This window comes from Pithys albifrons, chromosome 1 (assembly GCF_047495875.1).
Source record: "Pithys albifrons albifrons isolate INPA30051 chromosome 1, PitAlb_v1, whole genome shotgun sequence".
Classification (NCBI taxonomy): Eukaryota; Metazoa; Chordata; class Aves; order Passeriformes; family Thamnophilidae; genus Pithys; species Pithys albifrons.
Window position 1 is genome coordinate 56,238,347 of NC_092458.1, and position 27,661 is coordinate 56,266,007.

A 27,661-nucleotide genomic window follows, 5' to 3' on the forward strand; every position below is an offset into this window, starting at 1 on the left:
TGGTGGATGAAAGTGGGCCAGAAAAAATTTCAAGTGATAAAATGGGACACCTGAATAAGATGATAGATAAGCTGTTCCTACAAATATGTATAAAGTTTGTACTACCTTGGAGGTGAGTGTAGACTAAAAGATCTTTCTATGCCTCGTCTAGGTCCTTTTTAAGCCTCTGATTTTGTTAGTGGATATGGAGGATACATCATTAAACAAAGATTTCAGAATACTTTTGAGCTTGTATTGAAGATGAAGTAGAATTTGCCTGTTTTAGCTCCCATGGAAAATAGCTGTTGCATCACAAACTGAAAGCAGGCACACTGTAAAACACAGAGATGCTCCTACGTTCAAGGTGCCAAGTCCTCTTATACAATGGATATGTAAAGTGACATGGTTTATAAAACTGAGAATTTATATATATAGAAAGTACTTTCCTCAATTAAAAAAAAAACAAACCAAAAATGAACGAACAACAAAGAAATCCAACAACTATAGTCAAGTTTTATTCTACCACATTTGTTCCATATTTCTAGTTTTACTTGGATTTACACTGGGGCTGATTTTTTAATAGCAATTTAAATTTTTAAATGGAAAAAATTGCCATCAACCTGTTTAAAACTGAAAAGGTAAAGGTCGTACTTAACAGCTCAGCTTGCCGAAAAGAGACGAGTGAGTGACTTCTACATTTTTTGTATTTCAGCAATAACTTGTTCAATAGCAAGTGGAATGGGAAGTGCTATTCTATTGTACGATGCAGAGGTCTTTTCTAAGGTTCTCTAATGTTCAGCATGATCTACCTTTGGTATGTCTATGCTAACTGTGTCCAGTTTTCTCCTTCTCCATGTGTGCCCCCCCCCCAGAAATATGTTTCAGGGTGATCCACTCCTTGACTTTCCCATGGATTCAAGTGAGGCATTGTGTTGTATTCTGCAACTCAAGGGTTTGGACATGGAGTAAGAGCTGGAGTCTATACAGAGCAAGAGAAGAGGTTCCTTGATGGATTCAAACATGAGCCACATTGTATAAAACTCTGAGAAGTACTGATCTCCACTATTCTGGGCAGAAATGTGGGGTTTTTTTGGACAAGAGGCTTTACTGTGTTTTCTGAATGAGAGAAAATAGCATGTATGTGAATGAGCCTGGTCACAAAGGGAATGTGAATTGAAAATTACAGGCTCTTATTTCCTGTCAGTAAACAGAAGGGAAGGGAGGGTCTGATGTATGTTATTCTTTTGCTTTCCAGTCTGCTTGTCTCAAAAGAGAGAATTTCCTCCACTACTTGTAGTATGAGAATTCTGTTTTCACCAGGGTTGCTGCTAAAGGCCAGTAAGGAAAATACGATTTTACCATGAGAATCACTAGAAACAGGTGAAACTCTATCCTTTATTAAAAGCACCCTGCTGCTTTTGGCAATTTGTAGGGTTATAGAATGGTTTGGGTAGGAAGCGACTTTAAAGACCATCTAGTTCCACTTACCCTGCCATAAGCAGGAACACCTTCCACTAGACCAGGTTGCTGAAAACTCCATTCAGCCTGAACACTTGCAGGGATGGGGAATCCACATCCTCTTTGTGAAACCTATGCCAGCATCTCACCACCCTCACACTAAAGAGTTTCTTCCTTACATCTGTAATCTAAACCTACTCTGTTTTGGTTCAAAGCCACTGCCCCATGTCCTGTCACTCTTTTGTAAGCTCCCTTTAAATACTGAAAAGCAGCACTCTTGTGGTAATAAGCTGTTTCCTAAATTTGTAGTGGTTCAGTAGGTACACATGTAATGTTTATAAGTAGCTGCATAAGGAAGTCAATGTGTCAGCATGTCTCTTCGAGTTGAGGAAGTACTTTTCTTCTTTCATCTGAGATGCAATGAATAAGCCACCTACCAGATGTCACAGAAGCCTGTTAGTGGCCTGGAAGTAAACTTCAGATCTGTTTAGCACAGTATTATATCATAACCTTTAATTTTCTCCAAAATACACCAAGCTATAAAATGCTTACTAAATTTAATAATCTAAAAGGATTAAAATACATTAACTGGAACTGGGGTTTATGTGCCAGTTTGGGCTCCTGATACTGTCTAGAAGTGCTTGATTTTCATATAAGAAAATCTGTACTGGGAAAAAAATTTGTGCAAGGGTCATCTCAGTAATATTTGGAAGGAATTATAGGAAAAAAATCTTAGAAAGAAAGTGTGGTTTTGCTACAAGGGTTTTCACTTTTAGAACTAAAAGAAGGTAGCGTGCAAGACAGAGTCCGAATCTGGCTGTTTGGGATGGTCCTACAGTCTTAAGAGCAGTCTGCTGCATGGGAGAACATGGTGCTCCTGAAAAAACCTACAGAGAAAGAAAGTGTACAAAAGGCAGAAGCAGTGACAGGTGACCCAGAAGGAATTCAGAGAACAGTCATGCAGGGGTGGGGTTAGGAAAACCAGTGCCCAGCTGGAGCAGAATCTGGTTAGGGATGTGAAGGCCAACCAGAAGGTGTCCCACAGGTGGTACATCAACAGAAGAAGGAAGACTGGGGCAAACTGCTGTATGAGACAGGGAACTCATTAATCAAGGACATGGAAAAAACCAAGATACTCAGTCTTGGTCTTTACTGCACCAGCCTTTTGCAATCCCAGGTGCCCAAAACCAGTGGGAAAGTGGTGGAAGGGAAAGAAGGATAAAGTTTGAGATCAATGAAACTGCATGAACACGAGTCCATAGGACCTAACGGGCTACCTCTCCAGTTGCTGAGGGAACTGCTTGATGCCATTGCAATGCCATTCTCCATTACCTTCCCAAGGCATTGGAGGGAGGATCTTGAGGACTGAAAGAAAGCAAATATCACTCACATTCAAGGAAAGCAAGAAGGAGGTTCTGCAGAAGTACCGACCGGTCTGCCTCACCTCAGTCCCTTAGAAGGAAGGCAATGGAGGAAAAAGTCTTGTGATCAGTGGCACAAAGTCCAGATAGAGGTGAAGCACTTCTGGTGTACCCCTTGAGTTGCAAGTGAGGACAGTGCTGTGTAATACCTCCATTAATGGCCAGGATGGTGATACAGAGTATACCTGCAAAGAGTGTATGGACAATACAAACTGAGGAGAAGGGGCTGTGCTGCCATACAGGGAGGAACAGGCTGGACCAAGGGGCCAACAGATACTTCATGAAGTTCAACAAAGGCAGTGTCCTGCATCTGGGAAGGAAGAATCTCATCCCACTATACAGGCTGGGGACTGACTGGTTGGAAAGCAGTGTGGCAGCTTGTCAGGGAAGGGTCATGGGGCAATGAAGACCAAGAGTATGTTGGGCTGCATTAAAAGGAGTATTGCCAGCAGGTCAAGGGAGATGCCCCTCTGCTCAGCCCTGGTGAGGCCACACCTGGAGTGCTGTGTCCAGTTCTGGGCTCCTCAGTACAAGAGAGACATGGACATGCTGGAAAGAATACAGTGACAGGCCATGAAGATGATTAGAAGACTGGAGCATCTTTGATATGGCTAGAGGTTGAGAGAATTTTGACTGCTTATCCTGTGGAAGGCTGAGGGGGATCATAGGAATATATATAAATATGTGAGGAGTGTAAGGAAAACAGCCAGACGCAGTGTCCCCAGTGACAGGACAAGAGGCAGTGGGCACAAATTGAAAATACCATTTAAACACAAGAATAAACCTTTTTTTTGCCTTTTTTTCCCCCCTCCCTATTTTGAGTGTGATCAAACACACAAACAGGGTGTCCAGGGAAGTTGTGGCATCTCAGTCCTTGGAGATTCTACTGGATATAGATAGCCTTGGCTGAACTGCTCTGGGTGAGTCTGGTTTGTGAGGTGGGCTGGATTAGATCGATCTCCTAAGATCCCTTCCAGCCTCAACTGTTTTGCAATTTTTGCAACAACTGTGCTCCTTAATTGTGAATATATATATTTAACCTGAACCTAAGTTCTGTGTTACTTCTTGTCTCAAAATGCATTTTTTTTTGTTCTGCAGCTTTGTTTACAGCTCTGTGCTTTTCAACATTCTTTCCTATAATTCTGATCTATAGGGTTAGGGACTGTGAATTTTTTTAAAGTTCCATTTTTATTACTTCTGAAGTCCCCATCTTTCAGAAAGCCATTTATGAACATTTTTGATCAAAATGAAATGTCACCTCTACTGAGACGCTCAATAAAGTGGTAAGAAATCACAACCAGACTCACGTGAAAGAGAATAAAGAAGGTATTTTTTTTAGTGTGGAGATCATAGAACAGAATGACTGATTTGCCTCAGGTCACACATAAAATCTGCAGTCAATCTGGGAATAGATTTCCAGTCTCTGGAGTAACTATCCTATATTTCTGCTTACTGTAAATATTTTTGGTGATAATCAAAATGATTTTTCACCCTCTGTAATTAGCTCTTCTAAGTGCTTGTTGCTGTGTGTTATGAGTTTTTTCTCGTGTTGTATATCTCTCTAGTATGATTTTACTGTCATTACTCAAATTAGATTTCCAGCCTTCTCACTTAAAGATTAATTTTTCGGTAGTGGGAAATACATTAGGGTCTGTCTCCATATATATAGGAAAGTAAGAGATTCTTACATTTGAATTATTATGGAACTAAAGATTTTATTGACTTAGCTATTCTAGAAATACAGTATTTAGCTAAGACTGTTAATGGGAAAATACTAGAAAATGTAATTCGAAGCAGGATTAATGTGTATCCAGGATTTTATGTGCCATACAGTGAACCAAAATTAGGGCCAGTGTAGACCAGTGGAGTGCAGCCACTGAATTAGATTAAAGCATGTAGTCTCTGTGTCTGTGGATATCAGAAACACTATAAAAATTCAGGAATGCTTGGATATTCTGTTAATAAACTTCTTTGTTTCTAATTCTAAACATAGCAGATTTAGCAAGTCACGTGGCTACAGCACCCATGAAACTGGTATCAGTTTGTCTCTGTAGACCTGGCACCTGACAGATACCAACTCACAATGACCAGCACTGTCTAACAGGGACTGGTCGTTTAGGAAAGGTTAGGGAGTGAGTGGATGGGATATTATTTTTACATTTTTCATCCCTCTGAAGAAGTGATAAACACGAAGATTCTAAACACTTACTTTTTTAAAAACACATTTGCATGATACTGAGATTTCCTGAAATTGTATGTTTACAATGTGTGTGCTTTGGACTAAATGGTGCCTGTAGGTCCCTCCCAACTGGTCTGCTCTATTCTATTCTAATTGTTCTATTCTGCAGCTCTTCATGGCCTTGTGAATTCTGTTGCTAAAAGCTTTTTCTCATTCCTAACTTGATCAGTGACAGTCAGATAGAGGTGTGGAAAAAGCCTGTAAGAAGGAAATGAGTTGTTTTCCAACTTTCCCTGGAGAGCTACAAGCTCTAAGTGACTCTGCGTAGGCTCCTGTCTTCCGAGTGCAGTTTCTAATAAATCTGGCAGCATCATTGGAATTTGTTTAAACATTCTCAAAATGACAAAAACGAAAACTGCAAGAAGTAAAACACAGAAGGTTTGTTATGACAAACTTGTTACAGTTTCTTTTCAAGGAAAGATTGCTTAAAAGTTTGTAGTGGTGTTTAGGGGTTTTTGTTATATGATGCTTTTATAATTTGCTCGACTAATTGATGAACTGCTATTTGCATATTATCACTCAATAAAACTAGAAGAAGAATTTACCTTTTCCTGTGAAAATGTATTGGGATGTGTTTTCTGCATCTTGCTCTGTGAGGTGATGAAATGGTTTCTTTTGGACCTATCTGCATATATTTTACAGACTGGCAGTTGTATTGGGCGCTCCTCTGCTTTAGTTGAGACCAAGTCCTAAATAACTCTGGTAAAGGAAAAAATCATGCCAGCTTAGTGCTTTGACTCTGTATTATGGGTTTCATTTTTCTGTATTTTTTGTTCCTCTCAAAACCAGTTAGACTTAGTTGGTTTAATTCTCTCTGCTCAGATCAGAGCAATTTAACAGGAACAACTGTCGAAGCTCCAAATGGTAGCAGTGAAATACTGCTCTCAGTTAGCTGAGTTGTGTAATAGCATCAAGACTTCAATCTTTGGCACCAAGTCACAGTCCTGTGAAGTGTTTTATCCTTTTTCAGTGTATTGCCGCTGTTTCATGCCCTGATTAATGAGTACAGAGAGTGAGATCAACATGAGTGGAAGTTGGGAGTTTAAATACTTGAAATACAGACAAAGTTTATTCTCTATTCCCAGTCTAGTATCAGCTTTGTGTCTAAAATAGGGAGTTTGTTTCTTTGTTTGGTTTTTTCCTAGTGTAATGTTTTACCCTAATATGGCAATATCTTACTCATTTTTGGTAAGTGCTACAACCTTCATTTTTAAATCAATCTGCTAATTGAACTTGACCTTGCTACAAAGATATTTTTATTAAGGCAATTTCATATTTATTTCATGTGTTACAATGTGATCATATATTCCCATTACAGGAAGCTGAAAGCTTTTTTATTATTATTTATTTTAACATTAGTAATGCAAAATCTGTTTCCTCAGCATTGGCTGGAAGGGAACATGGAGAACAAAGCTGAAGAAATGCACAGCATAAGCTGTATAATTGCATTTATGTGTATTACAATTTCACTTGAGCTAAAGTCCATCCATGTAAATTACCCCAAAATATGGAATATACAAATAACTTCGGAAAAACTTACTGTTTATTTTTAGACAGAAATGGTTATGCTTAATCATAGGTTAGTGTTGGGGGGTGGGTGTGGCTGGCTTTCATTCTGAGGTGTTGGAAAGCTGTTTTCTCAAAGCTGGCTGCTCTGATTTTCTTCTTTAATGGGACAGGGATAAGTGTCAGCAGCAATGACAGACTGAGCACATGCAACATGCTACGTGTTGTGATTTCTCTGTCACTAATGTAACCTGGAGGATGCGTTAGCAGCAGCAGCCTGGGGCATCTCAGCTGAGGCAAGCAAGATGCTTTAGGTACCCCATCATACAGCTCCACTGAGCTACCATGTCTTGATGGTACTTCTTTTTGTTAAGGTTTTCATGGAATTAATGCAATGTTATATAGTCAATATGATCATATTTATTTTGAATATTTTTTGATGATTTTAACTGTAGAAATTCGTAGGTTCTTTGTTTTTAATTTTCAGGTGTTAGGCTCCTTTCATTATGAATAGGAATCTCTGATAAAAATGTAACCTTGTACTGAGCAGATGATGAAATTTTTATTCTTGACAGATAAAAAAGTCTATTTTTATTTTGACAGAACTAATGAAAAATGTTTCAGCATAAGTGATAGTAATGGAAGCTGCTATACAGAGACTGTCAAGAAAATCACAAGCTTGGAGTTCCCAAGTCATAATTTTAATCAAAATCAAGTGTTTGATTGTCACATTTTTAATAATAAAAATAATTCTCGATCCACTGAACACACGGAATATATTAGGGGCTCTGAGTTAATATGAGCTGTGAGACTTGTAACATAATGAAGACACTGTCTGCTTAAAGCCATATCTGTGCAGACAGTGAAAATGTACCAAATTCTCCATAATTCTAAAATGGAAGGAGTTGATTTTATTTTGGTATTCAACTTTTCAAATCTACAGAACTAGGAAGTATCACAGGAGGGAGTGAAACAATATCAAATAGATAGTATTATAGTATTTGCTCTTGTTGTCGTGCTCTCTCTCTCCCTGTTTTTTCTTTTCCTGTAGTGGCCAGATCTGTCAGCAATCCAAATACTAATTGTTTTGGTAAATGAGGACCTAGACCTACTTACAAATGCAGGCATCTGACTTGAAAGCAAAAGGGATGCTGTCTACATGACAGGAAAAATTGAACCTGTGAAATTTTTTGCTGGGTTACACAATGATCCACTTTCAGCAATGGAATAGAAAAGGCTGTTGAGGAGCAGCACAGGAGTCTGCTGACAGTCCATTCCCCTGGTACTTCCCCATGCAAACTGAAGGGACTACATACAGATATGGTGTTCTGGAATTTGTCTGTTTCTTTTTTTTTGTACTTGCTGATTCTATCTGCCTCTACAATTTCTTGTGACAGCAAGCTTCATGAAATCACTACGTGCTATGTAAAGATGTGCTACTTTTTATCTTTGTTAAGCTGGTCTCAAAATAGTTTCATCACGTTCCTCCTTATTATAAATATTGAAGGCTTTGGTGAGGCATAGTTCTGCAGTCACCTTACTCTTATTTAATGTTTTTTTAAACATTGATCTTATTATCCCCTTGATCTTCTGCTCTTCAAACTGAAGAGTTCCAGCTGGTTTTAGTCTCTTGTAAGGCAGCTGCTATTCTGTGAATCATTTGTGTTGCCCTTCTCTGTACCTTCTCTTAAACTCATTTCTTGAGTTGGAGAGAGCAGAACTATCTGATATAACAGCAAAATTCCATTCTTTGCCTTGGTTTTGTTGCTTTTCTTAGTGACAGCCACAGTTTTCTGGCATTTCTGGCTATGGTTGAGCTCAGAGAGCTGTGAACTGTGGCTCCCAGATCTCTTCCTCACTCAAAGTTGATGTGAGAATCTTAATAAGGTTTAGATTTTTTAACTTGAAGCAGTGTTCAATTCACAACATGCCCTTTTTCCCAATTCAATTCTAACAAAACTTTTTCACTATTCTTTGGCAGGAAGTCTTGTCAAAGGCTTCCTGAAAATCCAGGTCTACAGGATCTTCATTTATCCACACTGCTTTCCTCTGAACTGATGGCAGGTAGCAGAACAGTATTTTCCTTTAGAAAAGCTCTGCTGTCTTTTTTCCTGTTGGATATGTATGGGCTCAGCAATATTCTTTTGTATGGATTCTACTGTCCTCCCAGGAGTGGATGTTAGTATCAGTGGTCCTTTCAGGACCTTCACGGTCATCACCACCTGGTCCACATGACGTAGTGATTTGGCTGGTCTAGTCCTTCCTGTATATGCCCTCCAAGTCGATGAAGCTGTTCTGATGTTACAGAGAACATGCTGTGTGAGATACCATCTCATCATCTTCATTGGTAAAGACAGATGCCAAGAATTTGAAAAGCGTCTTTGCTGTGACCTTATCCCTTTTTGTATCCTTGTTGGAAAATGATCCTGCCAACCTGCTAGCTGTCTCATCTTTCAAAGTATTTATGAGCATTTTAGTCTCAGCATGAGCATCTGTTGTAAGGTGATCTTAAAATCCTTCTTCACCCTCTTAATTTCCTGTTTGCATTTGGCTGCCCTGATTTATGGCCTTTCCTGTTGTCATTTTCAGCCTCCTCACTTTCAGAAATTTCCTCATGTTGTTTTACTCTCCTGACACATTTTGAGTGGCAGGTCATACACACGAAAAGGGGCAGAGGGAAGAGTTTTAACTTTAATCATTCAGTGTTCTGGTTTGCAGTTGCCAATAATGGGTCAATAACCAGTTTACTGTGTTCTAAATTCAGAATGTTTTCTCCTTTATTTGGGTCTTTCTGCAGCTGCAGCAGCAGCAGAAATAAACAATTTGTCTTTTGCAGAAATCTGGAACTTCACAGAGTGAAGTAGAAGTAAGGCAATGTGGTTGGTTGCCTTTGAAATGAAAACTATTAGCTTTGAATTTTCAGGTGTTATATACTGGATCTTTTAAAATCTGCTGGTATGATATCTCTCATTTTTAGTGATCAAAATACAAATCGATTTTTTTGTCATGTAGATTGTGGAGATGTAGAGTTGCATTCAGCATTCTTGGATAATAGAACACATAGGTACACCTTTTAATTTTACAAAAAACGATTTTTATAATTAGATTTCTTCAGGAAAATATGCCGCTGTTGAACACTGTGATGTTGTGATTGTAATATTGTCAATCATTTTCCTTTATTAATGGCTAAGGTAGTAAAGATTGTTAGTGATTCTGTTCTCTTCTGTTCTCTTCTAAGTATAGTCCCATACTTCTGGAGGGACCTTGTGTTACTGGATGATACAAAATGCAGTATGGGGAAAGCTGGTGAGAGGTGATTCTGTAAAAGTCAGAAGTAGAATGGGATTCTGGGATCTGCACTTCTTGTTTCTCCTAAATTACAGTAGGAAAGTAGTTAACATAATTGGAGTTATTAGTGCTTATGCTTCAGATTTAATCTCCAGCTGAGATTAATTATAAAAAGGTTTGTCAGAACAGTGAGATCTTGGAGCAGTGTCTTAATTGCCACTGGGAGAAGAAAAGAAACTGGCTGCTTTCTTAAACTTTTGGATATGACCTGTTTGTAGGCAATAGTATGGACCCAAATTCAACAACTTGAGAGGTCCTTTCCAATCCCAAATTACTGGAAGTGCTGTAACTTGGGTACAGATTTGGGAAAGCATCATTAGCAGATTACCTAATGACTCAATTAGCAGATGGGATTTTCAAGTTAATTTTGAAGTCTAAATAAAGTTAATTAAGGATATTGGGCTAAAGCTTTGTGCTCGATTTTGAAGCCTGCAGCTATGGAATTGTCTATTTAAGCTGTCGAAACCTCAGCCCAATATAGTTATTGATGGTAAAATGTAAGCTTCAGATGTATATTTCCTGAAGTGCCTGCACTTCTTGGGTAAATTCTGTAGAGCCTGCAGGGTTATTTGTTGCCAGCTTTAGGAAGTTAATTTTAAAAGGCTGATTTGCAAAACAGATTTAACTTTCAAGTTATTGGTTTGATATTGAGGATATAAGTGTTTAATGGGTGAGTAGAAATAGGAGAAAATGGTTTATGTAGGCATAAAAATGATATGAAGGAATTAACTAATTCTTTACTGAGTAACAGCACAAGGTTTAGGGCAATTTATATTCTCTGAACATAATTTAAAATTCCTGAAAGGATTCAGCATAATATATGTTCTGTGTCTCCTAGTTACACATAGTGTGTTTTAGGGAATGTGGATTTCCTTCCATTTTGGAAATTTTTCCACTAAGTCAGTGCCTGCCACGAATGCAGAGTGCCATTTCCTTGCAACTGAGTTTCTCTGGTCTTAACATCTTCTGACCGTTAGTAAACACACAAGTCATCTACTCCCATCCCATGTGATGAGCTTCCAGAATCTCAGAGAGTGATGTGAAGCACAGGTGCTGCTTGGCTCCAACAGGCAGCTTTGAATAAGCACTTGTATTCACTCACTAACTGCTCACATCTATTTATATCATGTAAAACTAGCTGATCTTAGGGTCTGGTCAGAAAATTTGAAACTGTCTTAAGATGGTGTGTGGTTAGCAGAGCCTTTCTGCTGGGAACTGCTATCCCTTAGCTAGAGCAGGAGGGCTGGCTGAGTGCATTGGTCCAGGTTGCTGGCATGGGAAGCAAACTGACAAATCCAAATTTTCAGCTGTGATGTTTGATCTGAGAGGGTTGCTTTTTTGAGAGCATTTATTCAATTGCTTTGTGATTGTTGGACCATATTCTTAGTTTGTGACGTTAGGACTATCTAAATGAAGGGTTCAATCTGGGTACATAACAGCAACATTTCTCATTTCAAGGAAGTGGTAGGAACATTAAAGTGCTTTTTGCTTTTTTTGTGTTTTCATTACTTGCATTAAAGTAACGGAGAATATGACATCTGATAATAGAAAAAGATGTTTATGAGCTTTAGGTCAGGTCTTGATTAAGTTTTGAAAAGATCTATAAAAACTTCAAATTATATTTATATCACATTGTCTAGAAATTGTATCATGCCATTCTCATTACATTATTACACTACAAATTGGAAATATTCTGGAAATAGTAGTTTTGGAATACAACATCCTAATGTACTCTTCCTTTATCTCATACCTTTTTGTGTGCTTCAAAACTGAAGATTTATTTTGAGACTTGTGCAATTAGTATGCTGTGTCATTTAATTCCATCTGATTAAGTGGAGAATTTCTGTAATTGGTTGGATGAATCCCACACATGCTGGTGAAAGCAGCATACACGTTTAAAGTATATTAATTTTCTCTTACTCACTGCATAAAAAGGGCTTTATATAGGCCTTTTATATAGGGCTCAGTCTGCAGTGGGAAGCTTACGATCGGTGAACCATTTTTTGCCTAAAAATATTTGCGTGGTAAAAATATCCCAAGCTGTCACTGTTCTCACACTTCCCATGTAATAATTATCCCTAATGGTAAGCTGATTTCATTCTGAAGGCTGCAGTTCAGCAATGCATCCGAAGTTATGCATGACTTGCATCATGCTGGATCATTCCCTCTATTTTAAAGCTGTAATTCATGTGCTTGAATCAGACACACATTTAAGCATCTTGTTGAATTATTGCCTATGTGGAAATTGTTTTTTTCCTCAACATAATCAAATTTGGAACTGGAAATTACCTTGTGTAGATGGTTTTAGCTTTTTTTTTGCTGAGTTTTGCCACCAATAGTTGTTGCTCACTTTCATATTTGTGGGTTTGGAGCTATCTGGACAATTGAATTATTTTGGTTTTATCTTCACAGTAATTATATGCCTCTTGACTATCTTTTAAGTTTACATGTCAAATTAGCATTTTGCCAACATTGTCATTGTTTAAGAAAGAGCAATGCAAAATCTCGTTGTCCAGAGAATTAATCTGAATTTAATGTGAATAAAAAGAAGTTTAAATGTTTTATGGGGTATAACATAAATTTTAAAAAGCATAACTTTAATATGTATATATAGCTGTTTCTGTATGTGTTTACCTTGTTGTCTGTACTTTAATATTTTTCAGACAAGTATAAAAGAAGGATTACTACTAAAGCAAACCAGCTCCTTTCAGAGGTGGAAAAAGCGTTATTTCAAACTTCGGGGTCGTACCCTTTACTATGCTAAGGATTCAAAGGTAATTCTATATTATTAGTGTCTAATGCCTTACACATGTAACTTCAATTTTGCTGAGATTTAAGTTCAATAGTAATAATTTAATGATTTGTTCTTGGTTGTGTTGTTAAAAACTGCCATATATAGGTTGTAGTGTGTTAAATTAACTTTACCTAAGAAAGATGAGTGATTTCTCTTGAGGTTTTTTTGGTTTTTAAATGAAGTTTATCACAGTTATTTTTACCTTTTTGGCTATTCAGGCAAATAATAAACTCATTTTAAGCAGTTGGAGGGTCAGACAGTCAAAAAAAGTAAAAACTGGATAATGCTCAGAAGTTATCCCTCATACTGAATTCCATTAAAACTCTTGTAGTCTAATGCCTGTTTTACTCTTGAAAGGGTAGAAATTGTTATGTGAAATGAAGACAGCCTGATTTTCTGCCAAAACTGATATATAAGGGAAAAAACTGTTTCCCTTCAATTGATTTTTTTTTGGTGGGAAAATTGAGAGTGGGCAGAGGGGAATACTTGTCTTGTTTTTGAAAGACATTTCCTCCCTCCCCCTCGAGGCTGGGGCCTAGAACATTTTGGCGTGTTGGGCTGACTCAGATTGTGCTGTTCCATGACAGTGGGTGTAACTTTCCTTTACCCTGTAAGGTTGCAACATCTCATGAGAGCTGTAGGTGAGATGCTTCAGGTCTCCATCATCTTCTACATCCTGGCCTTCTGTTCAAAACTCTTGTTAAGGCATAGATATCTCTCTAGAACTACAGGGCTGTGATTGCGCGGTGCACAATTGTGTGGTTGTAATGAATCAACAGGAAGTATCATCATTTCAGGGAGTCCAGCACTGACGTTACCTCTGTTGTCACTGAAGTTACCTCTATTGTCACACTTCCCTGCTCCTGGTGCTATGACGAGCAGTTTATATAAAGAATGGGGTGGTCCCATGGTGTAAAGGAGAGCACTCTGGACTCTGAATCCCAAGGACCTGAGTTCCAGTCTCAATGGGACCATTCCCTGGCAGTTCAATGCCTCCCTGCCATCCCATCCCGTCACATCTTGGATGCTCAGCAGGGTCAGCCCCGGTTAGTACCGGGTGCTGTGACAGTCCCGAGGACTTAACTGGCACCGTCCAAGCTCGCTCGGCCGTGGCAGATGAACCTCAGGACTGAAACGGTGGGGCCAGTTCTGTGCACACTGTGCCTCACCTAAAAAATCCGCTGCGCAGGCTGGAAGTGCACACCCACGTGGGGAGAGCCCTGCCCAAATCTGCGTTTGCGGAGTCTGGCCATACATACATATATAAAGAATAAACATGGAGATAAAAGCTTTGAGAAGGGCAACTTCAGCTCACAATATAATGCTGAGCTGTTTTGAAAATGTGAGCCTACCCTGTTAGATGACGAATATGGGCTATATTGGTCTCACTCCAACAGGTCTGTGTCCTTGCTATGTTGGGAGCCATGGAACTGTTGGAGTCTGTCCAGAGGAGAGCCATGAAGATAATCAGAGGGCTGAAGCACCTCTCATCTGAAGACAGGCTGAAACAGCTGGGGTTGTTCAGCCTGGGAAGAGAAGGCTCCAGGGAGACCTCATAGCAGCCTTGTAGTACCTAAAAGGGACTACGAGGGAACTGGAGAGGGACTTTTGACAAGGGCAGGTAGTGATAGGACAAGGGGGAATGCCTTTAAACTGAAAGCTAAGAGATTCGGATATTAGATATAAGGAAGAAATTCTTGACAGTGAGAGTGGTGAGACACTGAAACAGGTTGCCCAGACATGATGTGGGTGCCCTATCCCTGAAAGTGTTCAAGGCCAGGTTGGATGGGGCTTTGAACAATCTGGACCATGGCAGAGGGGTTGGAACTAGATGAGCTGTAAGTTCTCTTCCAACCGAAACCATTCTGTGACTCTGTAATAAAGATGAGAAAAAGGAGATGTTATGAGTAAGTAATTGTGCAAATACTTTGAAAGGTTGAATGCAGACATGCTGAAACTCCCGCAGCATGGATTCTCCTTCCCATGGCATGGAAGAGGAAAAATGTGGTAGGACTAAAAAAGAGACATTTTTGTTCGTGTTCCCTTCTGTGCTTTAAATCCCATCATGAGCATAACAGAACCTAAATAATCTTTTGCCAGAGACTGGGGTGTTTATGGTAGACATATATTTTCTGGTATGGATACTGTATCATAGATTCCTTCATGAATTTCGAGTTGCATCCTAATACAGATTAATTAATTTATATGTTATTAAATGTGAATTTCTTTTCTCTGACACCACATGTATGCCACACAATAGACACCCTAAAGATACATCTATTTGAAAAAACCCTTCTTTTAAAAGAGATTTTAAAGAAATAAAATTTTGGAACCAGTTTTTTTATGGTCTCATGTACCACTTAGACAGCGAATAGGACTCTGTTTAGGGCCCAACTATAAGGTTTTATCACATCATCAGTGTATTCTTTTTTTTTTCACCTATTTTTTTCCTATTCTTATTTTCTAACTGGAATGGACTCAATGAAATTAAAAGCACATTGTAAACATACCTGTGAAGTGGACTCAGTTTAATGCTTTTATTTCTTTTCCTTTCGCAGTCTCTAATATTTGATGAAGTTGACCTGTCAGATGCCAGCGTAGCTGAGTCGAGCACAAAAAATGTCAACAACAGCTTCACGGTATGGAACAATTTTAATACCGTTCTTGAAAGCTGTGGGTAGACTTAATAAGAAAATCAGCAATCCTCTCAATTGCATATTTTCCTCCATTTGGAAATAAAATGTCATTTATTTGAAAGTGGTATAATATATGAGAACACCACATCCCCTATAGAACATTTTATTTCAGTGATTTTTCTTGTAGCAGAAATGTGAAAAGGTGCCGTTGCCTCAAAAGATGATGATATAAGGACTTAAAAATACATCAAGAATCAGTACTTTTTTAGTACTTATTAGGACAGCTTGGGTTTGTTGTGTAATTTCTCTTTGAGGTGACATGCTGAATTAAATCAAATCTAGTTGTGTGTTTGTTTTAACTTTTTGTTGTAACATTTTTGGTTTTCTGTCATATTGAAGTGTATTTTATTTGTTTCATTGCCAATCATACCCCTATATGTTTCTAAGTCATGTGGAAAAGTTGTCCTTACAGTCATACCTTGATTCTGATACTGGTGTGAAACATAGTGTTCATAAATCCCTGTTACTTTAAGGTCACAGGTGTGTTTTACGTACAGGTCTTGGCATTTACTGTTCAACTGCTTTGTTAGAACTGAATGATACTGTCTGACACAGTTCTTCTGCTGATTCTCAACCTCTGGAAAAGTAAATTTTTTGAACAAGAACTAGTTAAGAGGAAGACTATGGGTAAAGCGATCCTTGTGAAGGTCTTGAGTTCTCCCACTGACTGCAATGGCATAACTTTTCTCAACTTGCATGTCCCATTAGTTTCTACTAAAATGTTGATTTTTCATTTTCCTGAGGATTTTAATTCCACAGGTAGTCCATATCACCAGTCTTGTTTTTAATTTCCAAGGCAGTCAAATGAAAGCCTCATGAAAGCTTCTCAGTTCTTCCTCACTGTGGTACCCTGCCAGGGAGATGTTGAGAGCACTTCAAAGATGTCCCTGGATTGGCCTGGACAGTCTGGTGTGTTGTGTCACTCTAAGCTTCTTTACTGACCAAGAACGCAATTAAAGAGAGTACTTTGACAGAAGGTCTCGGACCAAGTGGTGGCTGTGTAAGGTACCAGCCTACCTTTTGGAAAGGTTCTCTCTGCTGTCTGGAAGCTCTGCCTCATCAGATGTGTGGCATTTTGGGGGAGTTTTCGCCTTTTTTTTTTCTTCTCCTCTCTACAATATTTGGAGTTTTGATATCCTTCATAATTCTTTAAGCCAATTCAGTATCTCATTCCTCATCAAAAGCACATTTTGATTCGAAATCAAGACTTCTGTGGAAGACAGCAGTGAGAAAAGAAATCTCAGGGGCTACAGCTTTAACAGCTTCGGAGACACTGTTTACTCTCATGTCCTGGGTAATTCAGGGCAAACAGTGTTTTCTCTAAGGAGTCTACAAATTCATTTTGAAAAATTATTTGGATTTAAAGCTCTCCTGTATTGAAGAGTCATCTGATTTGACCGTGAAATATGGTAATAGTCGTCATCTCGCTTAATCTCGTGGCTCCTTTCTTTGTGTTTGCCTAACCCAGTCTCCCAGCAACATGGCTCCTGCAGTACGACATCCCTGACCTCGCCTGCGCTGGGCTGGAGTCGGGATGGGGGTGGAGTGGGTGGTTAACTTTCCAGCCATACTTCTTATAAATAAAAAGAAACATTTATTTTTGCTTTTTTATTTTCTTCCACCTTAAAAAGACAATCCTGCCTTTCTTAAAATTACAAAGGTTTTTTTTTTAATTTATGTTCTAGATGCTCTGTTAGCATTCTCTTTGTTAAAAAAGCAAAAATTAAATGCTTAATTTTAGCCTTCTCTAGTTAATGTACTTCTCTTGTTTCTTTGTTCCAGAGGAGAATATTTTTAACACAAACTGACGTAGATGGAATATACACCAAATGACCATTTTCCCAGGAAAATACACCTTTAAATATTTATGTTAAAATTATTATTTTGTTTCTTTTTACAAGTCCTTTTGTCATTTCATTTACGTCCTCCCACTCCACTCACTTTCCCACTCCCAGCTTGTAGAAGTTATTGGTTTGCCTTCTTTTGCCCTTTCTAGTTTGTCTGTTTGGAGGCAGAGGTGTGTGTCAAGATTTTCCATGCTGTTTTTTTGGATAAAACTCAAGTCCTAAAATTAGTCATAACACACAGATTTAAGGTTGAGTTTATTTGTAATGCATAAGCTTGCAGAGTATTTTATGTAACTAAATATCAATGTTTATTCACCAGAATTACTTTTCCTTTCTTTCTGCAAACAATTTGAGGTTAAGGGGAAAGTTGAGATAAATAAATATCTGCTAATTAAAATGAGAAGCTGATAAACTTAAGTCAGCTCATCTGTTTAATTTTTTTCTTTATTGCTGATGATAATACTTTTCACTGAACAACCAACTCACTTCTAGCAATTAGCTTGTAGTGCACAAGCTTGCACTAGGATGCCTTTTAAGAGATTATAGCTGTTTTGTAGTTCTGAGCATCCTCACCTAGAAATTATTAAATAGAACAGAAGTGTCCCTTGACTTCAGAATCTTTACATAAGACACTTAAGGCCAGATTCTTCCTACTGCCTTGTTAGGTATCAGTCTCCCAAGTCTGTGGAAGAGAAAAAGTTAACTTTTGGCTTGACTTTCTACCTCTTCCTTTTTTTTGATGATGAAGAACTGATGCACATTAAAAAAGAAAAAAAGTCTGTAGGTGTTAACCATGCTGCCTTTCAGTTGTTGAGCCACATGATTGTATAAAATGCCCAGGGTTATTACAAATCTCTCCTAGAGTCTCATGTTAAATGCACAGGCATCATGTGACAGCATCTGTATTTAATACTTCCGCACTCTTGCTTGATACATTTAATTCAGTTATGGGTTTTTTTGGTGAGAAATGTGATGGAAAATAATGCTTTTATGGTAGAAATACTGGCTTTGAGGCACTGCTTTGTATAGCTGGCTTTACATATTTGATTTGGGTTAGGTCAACTTCTAGTGCATCTAAGAATTACATAAAGCCATGGACACTCAATTTCTTACTATAAATATAGTCTGAAAAGTGAAAATTCTGGCTAGATAATTCTGTTATTTAATTGTGTCTGAGAGTAACAGACAATGTCATTTCACTGTCATTCTAGAAGGTCCCCTCCAGGAATATGAGAATTAACACACTATATGATACTCAGGTTGGGGATTCAGCTTGTCCTAACTTCAGTGTGGGACTCGATGGCTTTATAGACCCCTAAATTTAGGCATCTAAGATAAGATCAACAGCTCTGCAAAGCAGATTTCTCTAATTACTCAATTCAGTTTAGACTCCACTGATTAGTAACCAACTCTGTCTTAGCTACAATAGGAGCTTTGTCATCCAGGACACCTAAAATGTAGGCCTTTGCTTTCAGTTTTCTGAATCAGGTATTGAATCAAGTACTTTTTGTTGAATGTGCATTTTCTGAAAGTTGTCATCTTCCCGGGGAGGAAGCTGCAGCAGGCAGATCTGCTGTCCTGGAAACCTACTGTGATTCTCAGTAATTAGAAATTGGCTGGAAAGGAGACTTTGTATTCCAGCTAATAACACTAATTACTAGGACTCTGGATATGCTTGCAAAAATGTCTAACACAATAAATTTTTGTTGATTTACTGATTTTAGCAATGCTATAGACCATATAGACCACAGAGTCCTAATTATTTATTCTATAGAAAAATTATTCCTTAGAGAAAACTCTAAATGATCTGGACTTTAATAAAGTATTCTCACCTAATGTTATGACACAAAGGCAGTAGAAACCATAAACCCTTTGGGTTTTGCATTTTGCATTTTTATTACCCTCTTCTGATTTGACTGTTATGCAAGGTAAATAATATTTGTAAGCATTTTTCTACACTCTTTCCTATTCTTGCTGTTCTCCTGATTGTTATTCTGCAGCATCATCTTGTATGTGACATGACATGTCTGACATTCATAGAAGCACAAGGTACATGCATTTGGGATTATTTTGTAAATTACTGTTCCTTTACATTGCTTATGAATCCCACATTTGTCTGTTTTCTGCAGCAGCAGCATGTTATGCATGTTTGTTCCCTCTGTATTGATCCTGAGATTATTTTTCTATTAATTTGGAGCTGTCTGTAGTTAATAAATACTTCATCTATGCTTCTGTCATTTTTCTGGGATGTGTATTTATTTTTACTGAACTTTTTCAAGTCACTGTACTGTCTGCTTAAGGCAGACTCCTGAAAGACATATTGCTTTCTAGCAGTTTATTTCAGTCCTGTTGCTTCCAACATCAGTTGGCGCTCTGCTCATCATTGAGATTTAGTTCTTCTAATTGATTTTAGAGAATTAACTTTTAATATTCACTCTGGGCTTGGAAAACAGAATGTGTTGCCGGATTTCTGCAGTGTGTTTCAGAGACAGTGTTAATTTCTCTGGACTTGAACACATTTTGCTTGCTTTCTTGCCACTCAAATTTTTTCAGAGTTGCTTGAGACTTTTCTTTAGGGACTACAAGAACTTCAGGGAATGTGAGAACTGCTTAACCTCCCCCAAGCCACATCAGGAGGAAGTGAGAAGAGCCTTTTCCCAAAGGAGTTTGAAACCTTTCATCCTTGGGTTTGGACACTCCAGTCTTCTGTCTTTTCAAATACCAGAGACAAAGACAGATAGTCCTAAAGCAGGGAATAATTATCCTAAAACTTGGGGGTTTTGTCCTTATTTAAATAATCTATTATCAGTCCAGTATTATAACCACCTATTGATTGGCCCAGGGTTCAGGGTCCTGAGCTTTATTGAAGTGCAGAAGGGTTATGGATGCCAGTGGAGGTATTTCTCTGCTGCTGTCATGCATGCTTACAAAATCCAGTTTACTTCAGTTGTGCCTCTGTGGACATCAGGAGATGGTTTCTTTATTTGTAGCCTCAAAGCTCTTTCAGATGCTATTCCACTTCAGTCTGGTTTGCTTTTTTTTCTAGGGACCACACACCTGAGGGTAACACAGACCTTTTCTGGTCTTTCGGCTGCTTTTCTTTCACTGCCTTACTTATTTCTTTAGTTGGGTGAAATCATTGTGCTACTCCTGTGTTGGGAGAGTCCTAAGATCATGGGGTCAGTAACCATCTTCAAAGCTTTGGTTTGTTTCCGACTCGAGGCACATTCCCCTGGTTTCAGTTATTGCTAAGCAAACTCTTTCCGGTGCCTTGTTCATAGCCTGGATAGATTAACCTTTCTGGTTTGCTCTGTAGGAATACTCTAGAGCACAGCTATCTGCAATTTTTTATCTTTGTAAAAATCTATTTTGAGTAAATGGCTATATATAGTCTCTATTGATGTTCCCTTGAAGGGAGATACTCTTGCTTGACTTTTCCCTTTAATAAACCACAGGGACATGAAAGGAATGGATTTGTGTTCGGAAACATGTTTCTGGTTTTTATTGTTTGAATGTGCAATAATCTCCTGGGTTTGGGTATGCTTTGAAATTTCCTTTGCATTCCACTTGTGTAGGCAGTTAAATGCCTCCCTGACATCTGATCTGTCAGATCTCGAAAGCTAAGCAGGGTCAGCCCCGGACTAGTACTTGGATGGGAGACCTCCTGGGAAATGCCGGGTGCTGTAGGTTCTAGTCCTGAGGACTTCACTGGCACTGTCCAAGCTCGCTCGGCCGTGGCAGATGAACCTCAGGACTTAAACGTTGGGGCCAGTTCTGCGCACGCTGAGCCTCACCTAAAAAATCCACTGTGCAGGCTGGAAGGGCACACCCACGTGGGGACAGCCCTTCCCAAATCTTCGTTCGCGAAGCCGAGCCATGCACACACTTGTAGATTTACCCAGTTGTGTGTGGACATTTTTAAGAGTATATAGGATGATGGTGGGAGTTCAGACACATTTGCAGATGTCTTTACTTTAACTACCTTCCTATGTGGGCTGAATACCACTCTGAGACATTATGTTTTAAATTTTGCCCCTAGATTATCGGCAGGGTCAGTGCATGGCACCCTTTCAAGATGGGGGAACAGCATATCCAGACATTCCTTGTGCCCTGTTTGCAGCCAAGTGCAGGCTGACAGAGGTCCTGCAGTGACACCTGTGAAGACCCCAGACCTCAGGGCCTCGTGTTCTCTCTGGGAGGTGGAATATGGCTGGAAGTGGCTCCAGTTCCTGAGCTTCATCAGCATGACTCAGCTTTGCGTGGAGAGCTAACTCTTGGAATGGATTTTGTTTTTCCCTAGTTGAGAACTATCTGCTGTTTCATACGGATGGTGATTAGCCTCTAAGTGATGAAGGCTTTTTGATGCTCCCATCCTTAGCAGTACTCAGACCGTAGAAAGAGAGGGGAAGTGCTTTATATTCCATTTTGTTCAATTTTCCACTCAGGGTTGATTTTGGTGGGTTTTTTTCCCAATATTCAGGCAGCTCAGAAACAAAACAAAAACTGAAATAGCAAATTAATATACTGAGGAAAAGAAAAATTAGACAAAAGCAATTAGTGTGTGCTTGTGATGCACTTAGGGTTTTTTCCTCCATTTAGCGCTTGCTCATTTTCCCCCACCCTCTGGCAGTGACAAAACAATATAATGAAGCCGAGAGCTCTCTGAGTAGCTTTGGGTGTGACTTTCCAGTTTTAAGCTCCTTATCTCTGACTTGATGCACTGATTCCCCTTCGCTAGAGTGACTGGAGATGTTGAACCTTTAAGTTGCATTTTGAAAAAGCAATAAAGCATTTCAGCTGTGAGGGTACAATCCACAGATAAATCATTTGGTATTGATCTTGTTTACAAGAAAGCTGAACACTTTCAGAAGAGGAAGACAAGGGGATGCTTAAAAATGTGACAGCTCTGGACTATATTGTATATTTTTATTCTAATTACATTTGCCTGGAGCTTGTTTTCCACAGATTTCATGCTTAGTAGAAATTTTTCAAATACAGCTTGCAGAACATTTCTCTTTTTCACTGGTGAAGCAGTTGGGATGTATGGAGAATAAACACTTACGATTGCCAGATTTCACTCTTCTGCAGTTTTATACTTAACCTATTCTCTGATGTTTCTTTCTCTTCTTGCTTTAAAAGTGATTAAAATACCCGGAGAAACCTTAGAAAGTATCCTTCACTGCAGTTCCTGTATAGCAAATAATATTATAAATAAAGCCACTGAGGTAAACTTTGAACACATTTCCTGTTTCTAGTGAACAAGGATCCCTGGCTTCAGGCAGCTGGATCATGTTTAAACAGGCATCTGTTATTACAGATGAAAAAATGGTCACTTGCTGTTTTATTTTCTATAAATTTGCACCTAATGCTATTAAATATATACCTAAGTATTTTCCTTTAAGCATAGAAGCCACCCCATCTCATAGATGTATAATGAGCTTGTGAAGCCAGAGCTAAGGGCACAGCAGCTCTGAGTGATGTGCTTAACAAATCTTTATGTAAGAACTTTAAGGAAACATGCAGGCCTTGAACTATATATAGCAGTTTCCAGTTTACATTTACAAGAATGGTTTATTGGTTTTTCTATATTTAAATGATGATTTAAAATAAATTTCTAATTCTTCAGTCCAAATTCATGGAACTTTCCTACCCTGCTTCTTGTAACTGTCTCTTTATAAAGTTATTGTCCTGCAGGAATAATAGCAGTTGGTTGACATTGAATATATGAAGTCAGATCTGGGGAACCGGATTTCTGACAAATGGACCTTTGCTGGATACTTTTGCAGTTCAAGGCTGGACATGTTGTAACTAGATTATTTGATTTACCTGGATTTCACAGAAATTTGGGGGTTGGATGGGATTTCTGAAGGTCATCTCATCCACCCTCTCTGCTGAAGCAGGGCCACCCAGACCAGGCTGCCCAGGACCATGAACAGATGGCTTTTCAGTATCACCAAGGAAAGAGACTTCACAACTGCCTTGAGCAACCTGTGCCAGTGCTGTCACCCTCGTTGTAAAACAGTGTTTCCTGATGTTCACAGAGAACCTCTTGTGTTTCACTTTGTGTCCGTTGCCTCTTACCTTTTCACTGGACGCCACTGGAAGGAGCACTTTCCCTTCAGGGATTTACACATGTAAGATCCCCCTGCCTCTTCTCTTAAGGCTAAACAGTCCTGGCTCTCTCAGGTTCTCTTCACATGTCACAGACTCCAGTCCCTTCATCATGCTTGTGGCCCTTCCCTGGACTGTCTGCTGTATGTCATGTGTCTCTTACCCTGAGGAGCCCATAACTGGGAACAGCACTCCAGGTGAGGCCTCACCAGGACTAAGTAGAGGGGCAGGATCACCTCCCTGGATCTGCAGCCCAGGATAGCGCTGGCCTATTTTGCTGCAAGGGTATGTAGCTGGTTTGTGTTCAATTTGTTGTGCAACAGGACCTCGGGTCCTTTTCTGCCAAGTTGCTTTCCAGCTAGGTGGCTCCAGGATACACCGATGCCTGGGGTTGTTCCTTCCCAGGTGCAGGACTTCAGACTTCTACTTGTTGAACTTTTAAGGAGTTTTCTGTCAGCTCATTTTTCCAGCCTGTTGAAGACACTGTGGATGGCAGTGTGACCCCTGAGTGTATCAGCCACTCCTCCCCAGTTTTCTGTCATCAGTAAACTTGCTGAGGGTACACTCTGCCACACCCTCCAGGTCATTAATGAAGATATTAAACAGGACTGAGCCAGTATTCACCTTTAAGGGTACACTGCTAGTCACTGGCTTCCAACTAGATTTTGTATCCTGATCACCACCCTCTGGGCCCAGCCATTCAAGCTGTTTTCAACCCACCAGACAGTCTGCTCATATCCAGCCTGCACTTCATCAGCCTCTGTATGAGAATATTAGAGGATAGTGCTGAAAGCCTTACTAAAGGCAAGGTGGACTATATCCACCTTTGTTTCTTCATCTGCTGGGCCATCAACACAGGTTATCAAGTTGGTCAAGCATGACTTCCATGGGTAAATGAGCCCATGCTTACTACTCCCAATTACTTTCTTGTCCATATACCTGATATTATTCTGGAAGATGCTCCCTCATTTTTGCTTGATGTGATAAAAGACAAGGCCACCTGTATTACCCAGGCTGGATTCTACTGCAGAATTAAGTCACAGTAGACCTTCTACTTTTTTCAGTGATGTAACCGTTTTTGTCCATGTCTTTCAGCTAAGCCCACTTGTTCTGGGATACCGGTGGGGGAGGTGCTGTGTGGGACTAACGCTTTTCTTTCCCCTCCTAAGAGTTTTTACTGTGGGTGCCAAAACCACACATTACTTCAATATTTGTGAGCTTGGCAGCAGTGAAATAGGAGAAGGCCAGAAAAAAGAGGGAAGCAACATTTTAGTGGAGTAGACAGAGCTAATTGTTCTGATTATAAATTCTGTATTGTACTCAGGCAAATATAATAGCCAATTATTATTTGCTGTGCTTTTAAATCCTCTGCTCTCTTTGTAATTTATACTTTTGCCTGCCTTGACTCATCTTGAAAAACAATTGTGACGATTCACCATAAAGCACCAACTAACTACATCTTTGACAGTGACAGTGCTGTTATAAATTATGTAGTATCCAGAATCCAAGGAATTATAAGTACTGTAGAAAACTGTCCAACTGTTAGCACTGGGATTTTTGCAGACAGGTTCTGGTAGGTATGGGAACATAAGTGACCCCAGCAGTCTCTTTCCACCATGGTGATGGAGGTACATTCACTCATCACATTCATATGGACTCATCTGCAGGAGGACTGAGGAATGGAGGGGCAGACAGAAAGCAAGGGAGGCATAACATGTTATCCTGGTGTTTTCCAGTACTGACTCACCAACGTCTGTAAGCACAGAGAAGTTACAAAGCATTTAATTTGTTGTGTTCCTGCCCCAGGCATTGAATGTGATCCCCAAGAAGAGAGTTGGGGTCCTCTCTCTGAATCACCCTCTCTTGATTATTTCCAGAAAGATATTTTTAAAGTATCTGTCCAAAGAACAGGAAACATTTCCCCACCCCTTTCAGATTCTAAGTGATGTTTCTACATTACTAATTTAATTCAAGATCAGCCATACAAAGTGCTCTTAGTGTAATGCCTGCTAATAGTTCGGAGTGGCTGGAGGTGCCTTAATGCAAATATCATGTTGCATGAAGCAGAGTGCTTTACAATGGCTGCTTTGTTGCTGCTTAGATGTAGAACATTGTTTTCTTAATTAGCAATACAGTGCCTGCATTTTTTACTTGGTAAAAGAAATCAGAAATGCAGCCACCAAGCTTTGGGAACTGTATTTTCTTACATATTGCTGATAGTACAAAATATTTTAAAATTTAGGCAATAGGCTTTAATCAAACCCTCTATGATTTTATTTTACAGATCATAAGACTAAACCCATTGTGCTGCAGGCATATAAAATGTCATTGTTAAAGGTATTCCCATTGTAAACAGAAAATGCTTTCAAATTTACACTGAATTTGATGACAATTTTATTTCCTTTAAAGATGTTAAAGTTGCTCTGAATAAGTGTTGTGTGAGGGAAAAATTACAGTAGTGGCTCAAAACTTGACTGTGTAAATTTAATTGACATAATTTCAAGATGTGTATGTACATATTTATATGAGTATGTGCATATTTTTAGAACCCACATGTGTGAAAATCCTAATTTGCAGAAAGACCTATGTGGTAGTGGACTGAACAGTGACCTCTTGTTGTCTCCTTCATTCCCCACTCAAAAAAAGCCTTCTAATTTTCTGAACAGATCAGGAATATTATTGCAGTAGTGGGCCATTTTTCTTCCTATTCAGACATCCTTTACTCCCTGGGATGTTTTAGGACTTGTGTGGTTTGCCTTCAGCTTTTAAGACTGTATATGCTCAGTCTTTCCCAATATCTACTTCATTAAAAGCATTTTTTATCCCCACCAGCTCTATTTCATTACTTTCCAATATACTGCAATGCTTGCCTTTGGTAACTCTGTTTTCCAAAATCTGCAATGACTTCTTGGCGACTTGACAATGGTGAAAATTCTCAAAGTAAATTAATCATCTAAATTAAATTGGCTTTATTTATTTATTTTTAAGACCTTTTGACTGTCTTCATCCTTCTTGATTTGTCTCCTGCTTTGTCAGCATGTGAACCATTAGCACCTGAGTTCCTTCAAGATTTAGTTTGCCTATTCTTACATTACCTCCCTCAGTGGTCTTCCAGTGCTTTCTGTCACACTTTCTTTGCAGTGTATTGATGCTGTGAGTGACCCTCCCCCAAAGCAGAACTCTGAGCCACGGTAGTGTAGGGTAAGATAAAAAGTAAAGGTCCTTTAATAACACAGGGCCTGCAGCCCACAGGAATACAGGATGACATGCATGTGTCCCAGTTCTAGTTTCCATGGCTTTTATAATAAGATCCCTCCAATCATTGCTTTACACATTTCTCAGTCCAGCCCCAGTCCCACCCCTGTTCCACCTCCCGGAATTGGGTCTGGGGTCATCAAGACCCTCTGTCTTCATCAGCTCCTCTTCCTCAGGCACACAAAGGTCTCTTGGAGTTCATCCAGTTCTGACTTCTGGGTCACTCTGCTCTGTGTTTATGTTTTGTTCTGTAGGCCTTCCGATATCCTTCAGCTCTTTACCTTGGAAAGGAGTCTAAACAAGATTAATTAACTAAAGGAATTTAAGCTCCCTGTTCTGGGACAGGGGTAGTGATAGAAAGGCATTAAACTTAAACTGTTAGAAATATTAACCCTCTAAAAATCCACAATTACTGTGTTCCTAAAATCTACAAAATGTGAAAATCAGAACAAAACCCCTTCAGCATCAGTATTATACAGTTTCTTCTTGCCTGTTGAGAGTTTAGCATATTCAATGTGATATATAAGTAATAATATTTGGAGCATAGAGTATAAAAAACGTAATATGTAATTGAAGAAAAATGCTGACTTGGGTTGGTAGAAGAGAATATACAGGACTTTAAATATGAATACATACAATGAGATAGGATTACTAGTAAAATCCAAATTTACATGGCAGGAAAATAGTTTTAAGGATAATTGCATCCATTTGATTTTGATTATGTGTGGATGCAGATTCAGCTGTCTTCAATGAATGGACTTAAAACATCACACCTAAGTTAGTTATCACAGAATTGTGTAAGCATTCAAAAGAAAGCATGCCTTCTGTATGAATGCAAAGAAGCAGTTTTAGGGAGGCATTCTTTTTAGGACAAGTAAGAACAGCTATACCAAGTTAGCATAAAGCTCATAAAACCATATTGAATCAAAATAGTGTAACAACAGCAGCAGGTGCTCAAGAGAGAAGTAGAAACAGCATGGGATATACAGTGATTCTTCCCCTTGAGT

General features: G+C 39.0%; 1 protein-coding gene across 4 annotated transcripts in view; it reads left to right on the plus strand.

Moving 5' to 3' along the window:
* The window catches only part of DGKH (diacylglycerol kinase eta), a 167,829-nt gene that overhangs the window by 74,532 nt on the left and 65,636 nt on the right, over positions 1 to 27,661 (plus strand). For all 4 annotated transcript variants that reach the window (XR_011697320.1, XM_071550546.1, XM_071550568.1 and 1 more), the window contains exons 3-4: positions 12,615 to 12,725; positions 15,304 to 15,384. Coding sequence is in view for 3 of the 4 variants with exons in the window: in XM_071550546.1 (XP_071406647.1) it covers positions 12,615 to 12,725; positions 15,304 to 15,384 (192 nt within the window). In the remaining variant the exon portion in view is untranslated. The remainder of the gene's footprint in view (positions 1 to 12,614; positions 12,726 to 15,303; positions 15,385 to 27,661) is intronic.